Raw genomic sequence first — 9249 nt, 5'->3', positions numbered from 1 at the left:
GAAAATGGAGGGAGAGGTGAGAAGTGAGAGCAGAGAGTGAAAGATAGAGGAGAGAATGAAGAATGGAAGAAACAAAGAACAGAAGGAAGGGGAAAATGAGAGAGCAAGTCACGGATTGACAGAATAAACGTAACGGCAAATGAAGGATGGAAGGGATAAAGAAAAGGGCAGTGTAGGGTGGAGATGGAGATGAGGAGGTAAAGGGGCGAAGAGGAGTGGAGGGGGAGATGAGAGGGTAATGGGGAGAGGACGGGTGGAGATGGAGATGACGGGGTGAAGGGGAGAGGTAGCAAAGGGTGGAGGGTGAGAGGCGGGAGGTGGGGTGGTGGGTTGAGTAAACAGAGAGGCTACCTGTGTGATATTTGGCATCGGATCCCATAACAGTCTAGCTGATCTTACACAGTATCTTCATCTGATACACTCACTCACACCCTCATGTGTAGCCTCTTATAAAAGTTTGTTAGTTCATGCATGCCTACACTCACTACTACCTCTTATTAGCACGTTACCAATGTTATCACGCAACATCACCCATTTTCACACTAAATACAATAAACCTCACGTAGAACTATACTGATTGCTACATCTGCTTAAAGTCTCTCCTAACTTTGTCATCTTACAAACACCTCAAACCATCACATACTCACATCTTTATCCACTTAACCGTCATCCACATTATTAGATACTGATATACTCTTACGCACTTAAAATAACCAGTCACACCCCTCTGTATTTTCTTAAATAATATACAAAGATATCATTTTACATTTACTCCAGCCAAAAATATTAGTACTAACAATGTTCGTTACCGAAGACTAAATATTAATTTTACTTTATGACGACAGCTTATGACGGAAATTTTTTCTAACCTTCTCATAATCACAAATGTTTGCACTTAACTCCATTTTCGCACACTCGGAAGATATAAGCAATCACCAAACTCCCTACTCATATTCAGCAATAACCTCTGCTCATACCAATTACATGACTTATAAAATAACTTATGGTAAACAAGTAACGAAAATTAGTATGACTACTAACTAGAATTTATGCATTTGATTCAATTATTGCAAAACAATCTCAAGGTTTGATCACTGCCAGTTTCAGTATGCAAGAAATAATAGTAATACAAGAAAACACGGTACTGATTAACTGAAGGCCTTTTAGTATTTCTTGATCTCCAGACTCAGTTTTCCTAGGCACAGCCTTGTTTTAATCTCAAATTGTATCTCAGTCTCGTTAATCTACAGTCAGGGGCAAAAGTTCTCTTACTACTGCACCGCGTCTACTTCGCATTTAGGGCACGTCGGTCATTTTTCTCCCTCGTGCATCATATTAATGAAAATCATCTATGGCCAGAGAAATATACCAAGCCGCTCTCAGCTTTGGAATACCAGCCAGCAGAGAGAAATGCGATGCAGAAGAGGTGAAATAGTAGGCGAATTTCTGTCCCCAGTTGCACAACCAGCAAAACTGATGCAAACGACACAGCATTTAAGCAGGTGTAAAATGACTGTAAAACCAGCCAGAATATTTTCATATTCTTGTGTGTTGCATTATGGTTCTATTATCCATATATTAGAACACTTTACAGCGACCCCTGAAACAAGGAGGAAGAACAGGGTTAAATGGATATCCAAATCTAATCTATTTTTATGGCCACACAGAATGACCAACTATTCCACATTAGTACAGTTAGTTACATGTACTGTTTTCTTCAACTACTGTTATACTCAGCTATGGTTATGACTGTACCGCAGAAGGGGAGATATTAATTGAGTAATAATATAATACTGTCAGTGCTGTACAGGATGAAGTTACTCAAGAAGGAGGAGGTAAAAAATCAGTGTTAAGCCTCGATTAAACTGATACACTGGGCCAGCACTCATACAACACAAATTTCAACTCTGTGTTAGTACTTCAGCAACACAAACCTCTCACCTGAACATCTTGAAGTCTGTACAGCAGCCCACAATGCCTCACAACATGCATACCCTCCTAGGCCGATCCAGGAGCTGACTCAAGCAGACCCGTACTTGTCATGCCAGTCGCGGTACAGCTGTGAGTCACTCTGAGTCGGTCGTGTCTTCGCTAAAGCCGCCTCCACGTCTTCCATTTTTATGGGATCCAGTTGGAGGTCAGGCAAATCATTGTCCTCAACTGTGTAGAAATGGTTAGCTAGCAAAGCATCGTCGGAGATGATGATGATGATAATGATGATGATGATGATATACTGACGGATGACAACGACGAAGAAATGATGACCATGACGATGATAATGATGATCACTACTGCCCTGGGCAAAGCTTGATTTTTTGGCAGACAACCATGCAGGAAGACATTAATTGCCTCGCCTGGGACGGAGTCCGGCGAAGTATTGTTTTTTTTTTTTTGTCGTTTGTTTGTTTGTTTGTTTCTGTTTGTCAGCAACATTATGAAAAAACGGCTGAAAGAAACTACATGAAACTTTCAGGATATGTGGGCACTGGACCCAAAAGGAAGTGATTAATTTGGAGGTAATCGAGTGACCCTAAAAGGTCAAAATCAAAGTCACGGATTTTCAAAGAGCTATAGCTTGAAACCGGTTGATGACTGAGATATCTACTATTACGAACATACCGAAACTACCATATGGGCTTTCATTTGGCACCAAAACCTCTGACCTTAAGTGACCTTAAAAGGTCAGACTCAAGTTTACGGATATTCAAGGAACTATAACTCGAAACTGCTTGCAGACAGATATTTACTATTATCAATATTCAGGAAGTCCCAGCTGGGCTTTTAATTGGTACCATGACGTTTGACCTTAAGAAAGAACAAACTCAAGGTCATGGTTACTCAGGGGGTTATAAGTCGAAAATGATTGAAGATAGAGAGATATTTACTATTATTAACATATAGGAAGTCCCATATGGGTTTTTATTTGGTACCATTACCTTTGACCTTAAGTGACCTTGAAATGTAAGACGAAAAATAAAAGATTCAAGCGAGAAATGAGATGGCATTTGATTTGTAGCAATAAAATAAATGTTGTAGTGAGACCTACGGTTTAATTGATCTTAGACATGGCCATTCTTATTGCAAAGGTTAATGAAGGCTTGACCTAACCTATCCAATTCAAAAAGCTTATCCTGAGTTGAATATAAACCCTAAGGGAAAGCAAGAATAGAATGAAGGTAACGTCCTCTGGCTGAAAGGGTTAAAGGCAAAATGTTAACTGTTACATAACCACCCAAAAATGCTCTAAAAAATATAAATGCTATAATATTCGAAACCTCTGTTTACTTCTCCTCAATGTTATCTTATGGACTTTATGGCATATACGAGTACATGTTTCTCTCCACTAAGTAATGATTTTTCTGTATCTTTGTTTAAAATGCTCCTTTAATAATATGAAACCTTTATTTATTCTTGTTATCTCCAGATGATTAGTTTAGCCTTAAGATAGACTTTGAATTGGAGGGGTTAACTACGGACTTCATTAACCTTTCCACTACCAAGGGGCTCTCCTATAACGAATAAAATCTTCTGTTAACGGCAAGAATAAAATACCCACTACCGTCCCGCCAAACTAAAGGGACTGATTATCCTTCGCCTCACCTGAATGATCCTCCAGCACGTTGAACACCTTTCTGAGGCACCCCATGGCAGCCTCCCGACACGCCACCTGGAGGTCAGACCCGCTATAACCCTCCGTCATCTGGCCAAACAGGAAGAGACGGAAGGAGAGGTTAGCTGCAGGTGTGTGGGCCGTGGTTTACCTTATGGCAATTCTCCAACCTGCATGATCTGTTCCTGCCTCTCTGTGTATACCCAAAGCACAAAGACTATCTCTCCGCACTTCATTATTTTCATGTTTTCCAATAATTGCCTCCCTATTTCCCATTCACATACATGCATTCATACTAATGAAACACTTCAGGCAACTATCTTTCCCCACCCTTTTCATTTATGCAAACCACCTGGGCCCACCTCTAAGCAAAACTGTTGCAGTTAACGCACTTGCAAGTTTATATCCAAGGGGTGGTTGGAGTTTACTGCTCACGCAATGCCACTCAGGGATGAGTGAGGCTGGTCGCTCTCATCTTAAAAGTCAGGAACAACTTGCCTAGCCCCTGGCTCTTACGATCCTCATGGGGAAACACTGGGTTAGATGATGGATGGATGGACTACCTATCTCACTTCTCAACATTCCATCTTTCAATGGCATGTGACACATTCAAATGCACTGTAAGTTCATTTCGTCCATACCCCTGTTCATCCCCCTTTTTGTCTGCGTTACCTTCGCCAAAGTATCTTCAATTCAGTATCAAATAAAAACCATGTACTGAGACAAATTTCGCCCTGGACCCTAGTCATTTTGCTGTATTGTGTTCATCAGTAAGCTTCTATTCAGAGTAGGCCTTATTGCATATTTAATTATAGTATGTAAAAAAAAAATGCGCTTGTCTTAAGAGGTAAACTAGTTCCTCAAATATTGCTTCTTCTCAGTACCGAGAAACTAACTGTATTTTACCTTGATGTGCTTCATTATTTTACAATGGGTTTTCATGACAATTATTTCTACCAGTTTCTCCTGCCAGCTTCCACAAACAAGTACAGTTCAGTTATAGACAATGAACATTTAAAGCATTATCATTCCCCTAAAAAAAATAATTGATTTCTAGATTTCTATTCAGCATCTGTTTTCACAGATGACTGTATGTGGATACTGGGATTCTCTTACTTAACACTCAGCATTTCTGAGGCTTCTGAATGATATTTGACCTCCTAAACTAACAATTGATTTTACATCTTCCTAATGCAACATCCTCAGCCTCCCTCTCCTACTCTGCAAGACTGACATCATTAACCCAAATTCGGGTTACTCTTAACCTACTGCACAAACAGGTAATTCTGTATGCGTCTCGGCTGTGCACGGTGATCAGAACTTATTTCCAGCTATTATAACAATATCCACACTGAATAGCACTCCATCGGCACTCCTGAAACAAGACCAACAATTTCAAGCCTCACACATTTCCCCTGGCTCAGCAACCTACCTCTGCTAGCCTGGCGTAGTCTAGGTGTGTGGGTATAGCGTGTCCTGCCTCCTCCAGGTCAGTGATTAGTTCTGGGAGGTGGTAGTGGAACATGGCCTTGCGTGCCTCATGTCCGGGCAGAGGCACCAGGATTCTTTTTTCCAGGCGTCTCAGCATGGCGGGATCCAGCTGCCTGAGGAAAGGGTTGGCACAAACAGTGACAGAGTTGGCACAAAGATAACGTTAGCACAAAGATCGAGACTTGAGTGATACAAAGACGGAGAAAAGGTTGTCAGAAAGACCGAAACTGAATTGGCAGAAGGACTGCAAATGAGTTGGCAAAAAGATAGTGGGTTGGCCAAAAGACTGAGACTGGCTTGGCATAAAGACTGAGGCTGGGTTCACACTAACACTGAAACAGGGTTGGCACAAAGACTGAGATATGACGGGGAAGACAGCCACACCAACCACATCTACTAGCCGAAGTTTATAATGTACGATACTTTATCACACATTCAAAATTATACCAGACTTCAATATTCTCCACTCTAAGTGTGGCTATGAATATCTACCCAGTACTAGGTATGTCGACAAAAAAGAGGAAGGGGCGGCCACCAACTACTTACTCGACGTAGGGTTCTCCTAGTGATCGTAAACTAAGCGACAAACCAAATGGTTTCTTGTGACTATTGAAACCATTTCCTGCGTTGGGTGGTAACCATATAACAAGATGGCGCCTGATGTTCTTGAGGGTTAAGGCGCTCCAAACGTATGAGGCCCGTAAGAGCTTACATATGATTTTTTTTTTTTTTGTCACATAAGGCCCAGGGGCAAATAACATTGGTCACACTCGCCTTAAATGTTGGGACTGTGTAACCTAGCCCCAAGACCCTACGCTCCTGATAGGGCAGAGGAACACTGAATGATAGATGGATGGATGGACTGGGTCTGTCCTGCCAGGCGTTTTTCATAAAAATTAGTGTATTGGCTGGGAAGTAGACCTACACAACAAGAGCATAAACACCTCATAATGTTGCTGTTAATATGACTGGTCAAACTCCATTAATGTGGCAGACGTCTGAGGCAAACATAAAAAATGCAGAGACCCCCGTAGAGGGAGATTTATGTTGTCAACCAGAACAGACTTTGGCTATCAGTCAGCTTAGTACTATGCGTATGGCACAGGTAACTGGAGGTCACAGGTGAGCAATTATATGATTAAAGCGTTGTGAGGTCTCTAGACTGGACACAGTTACTCTGTATGTGCACCAGTAAATATGTACAATGGACGTGATGGAAAGTAAAAAGTTATAGTTGAGATGGTACACTGGTCTGTGATCTTTGTGCGACAACAATTACTGTTTTACCGAGTGATGAGTGTCAGTAACTACTGTATGGTGTAGAGCACGAATACAGTTATCTGTTTACTGAACCGTTGTTCATTATCCTCTGGATCCAAGGGAACTTAAGAATTCCTCGAACAAAGGACTGGGTTGCAGGTTGTCTGCCAATGTCTGGTGGCAGTAGTGGCAGTGGTGCTGGAGACGGACACCTTTATGTGGTGACACTGATATAACCGGTCGGACCAACTGGCCGGTTTAAAAAACGTCCCTCAACTCCCTCTCCATTTCCCTGAAAGAGTATGGTGGCCTGCAGGAGGGTAACTTCAGCCTGCAATCCACCGGGTTCACATTCTGATCGGCCTAGAATTGCAACTACCACTAACAGTTTGTGGGACACTTCCGATTAGAGCATCTTAACCCATTAGACAACCAGACGTCCATTTAGTTATATGGTTACCATCACTGTAGGCAATGACTTCCTGGGCAACAAAAGGCCATCTGACGTGTCACTCAGTGTAAAGTTATCTGAATGTAGCGTTAACTCAACTGAATGGATTGTAGGCATCCCCACCCACCACCTAGCACATTACTTTAAGCGCACTTTCCTGAAGTTTCATAAAATGTGTTAATAATAAATAATATTTTGCAGGTGCTGTTTCGTTCGAATCGTCAGGCCCAGTAGGGGTGAAGGGAATATCTCGGGATGGTAACAGGCATCAAAAACTTTCTTTCTGACAAACTTTTATGGGTGATTGTGTTTTCTTTGCTGCAAGTGAAATATAAAAAATAACCTTCACCTCAGTCTTAGGATGGACTAAAAACCATCCTCCTACCCCATCGGCCGCTGATGCAACTTTCAATAAGCACCAACACTGCGTCATTAATGAGGGAGAAAAAAGAGCTTTTATAATTTCCGAACTAGTTTCAAATCAACAGGAATGACAGATTGGTCCGTCTCACCAGTTTACATAATGTAAATTCATACGATGCTGTATAATCTTACCATGGTATATTAGAGGCAGCAAGAAGGAAGACATTTTGGTTGGCTTGGGTGAGTCCATCTAACTCGACCAAAAGTTGTGTCTTCATGCGGCGGGATGCTTCGTGTTCCTGCTCCCCCTGCCGTGTGGCCATCAGTGCGTCTACCTCATCCACAAAGATAGTTGATGGGGCGTGATATCGGGCCAATTCAAACAACACCTATTAAGAATTAATACAAGCTACAGTATTTAAAAAAAGGCTGATGTATATAGTTAGACTTATTCTGAATAAAGTACAGTAAATTATATAATACACCAGAAAGACCAGTCAGGTGATGCTGTAGAACTGAAAGGGTAAAGGTCGTTTGCGGTTCAATATATCATCTCATAGCAATACAACGGAGCTACAAAGGGTATATATGTAGCTGCGCTCGAAGGGACTCCATAGCTTCCTGGGCTGACATAACCTGTGGGGTCCCTCATGGGACACGAATGGATATTTTAGTCTTCCTGGCCATTGTTAGCATTATCTGCTTCAGTTCATTTATTCATGAAAATGTGTTGGCGACATCACACTTCGTGAGTTTGTGGATGCAAATAATAGAACTATTTTTACGTGCCGAGCACGTTAGATAAACTTGGTAATGAAAGTATTGCTGTTGGAATGTCTCCTGATCTAGTTAAATGTGAAGTTGTGATTGTATGTCCACCTAAGAAACCCAAACAGTAACGTTTCCACAGTTAACAAAGAATAAATGCAATTACCTATTGCCCACAAATGTAAACTTTCTGGAACACACATAATACGGACTGAAACTGGAATGACAAATAAACAGTACTGTATTATAACTAAATGTAACACTGTTGCATATCAGTAATCGCAGCATTTCTTACTATGTACAGATGGCACAAATTCAAAATGGCATCCTGTTCATAAAGTACAGGGGAGGGCATATGAAAACGCTTCCGACGCCCACCTATAAGTATCTGGACTAAAAGACCTTCGATATTTAAGTGCAAAGCTACTCGCAAAGTCTCGCTAATTTTATTTCTTCCATGATCCATCAGTCATAACTCCAAAGCGAAAAAGCGTACACGACCGTGTTATGCATTACAACGCTTCTTAGCAACTGGGAATGCTTCTCTTCATACTTAGAGCAGCATTCGAACCACAGCATTCGAGTTACAGCCTAAAAACATTCTCTAGAACTCAGACCTCTTCTCAGAATATGCAAAACTCCACGGATTCGTGTTGCCTCATTCAGAGGTAGCATTCACGTATACTGTATCAGTGATCGTGGAAGCGATAATAATAAAGCCCTATTATAGTATAGCTAATGTGTCTTTAGTAGATATCGTAATAAAGAGGTCATAAACTAGGAAAAAATAAATCTAAAATGACTTTTAGGATGTCGGGTTCGAAAAAGTGCTGACACAAGAGACGAATAAGGCAGCGAAAACTGGGACGTGAGGAAATTCAGAATCCTGTACCCATTACTAAATGCCACCAACTACGAACGTTTTGTGAGTACAGTGTGGAATGTAGTAAAGGGCGTAGAACTATGAATCTCCTCTCAACCCAAATATTCTCTAGTTTTTGTGCTTTATTCATCGTTCGTGTCTGCACTTTTTCCATCCCTGCATCTTACTAGTTTTAGATTTTTTCTAGTGATAATGGTTAGCAACATGCTGTATACAAAACAAAATTCTTAATGGAAGTATCGGAAGTCACATACCCTGACCAGTTTTTCCGAGTCTCCCCGCCACTTTGATACAAGGGTTGTTGCCGAGATGTTGAAAAATGTTGTTCGGCACTCTGTTGCTACTGCCTTGGCTAGCAGAGTCTTGCCTGTCGAAAGAAAAAACACATAAATATACACAATTATCACGACTGTCTACTGTCCC

The 9249-nt window shown here is 41.3% G+C and overlaps 1 protein-coding gene across 1 annotated transcript in view; it reads right to left on the bottom strand.

Annotated features, from left to right (window-relative positions):
- Positions 1-1371: 1371 nt before the first annotated feature.
- Positions 1372-9249, bottom strand: part of LOC145405228 (katanin p60 ATPase-containing subunit A-like 2) — a 38673-nt gene continuing 30795 nt past the window's right edge. Inside the window, exons 11-16 of the mRNA XM_080276653.1 lie at positions 9081-9193; positions 7368-7564; positions 5043-5214; positions 3601-3700; positions 1942-2160; positions 1372-1600 (exon numbers count right to left, since the gene is read on the bottom strand). Coding sequence (XP_080132779.1) covers positions 2021-2160; positions 3601-3700; positions 5043-5214; positions 7368-7564; positions 9081-9193 — 722 coding nt within the window. The 3' untranslated portion in view covers positions 1372-1600; positions 1942-2020. The remainder of the gene's footprint in view (positions 1601-1941; positions 2161-3600; positions 3701-5042; positions 5215-7367; positions 7565-9080; positions 9194-9249) is intronic.

Source organism: Coenobita brevimanus, chromosome 66, assembly GCF_032717465.1.
Source record: "Coenobita brevimanus isolate Jiangsu-jjx chromosome 66, ASM3271746v2, whole genome shotgun sequence".
NCBI classification, from domain to species: domain Eukaryota; kingdom Metazoa; phylum Arthropoda; class Malacostraca; order Decapoda; family Coenobitidae; genus Coenobita; species Coenobita brevimanus.
This window is presented reverse-complemented; position numbering and strand designations above follow the sequence as displayed.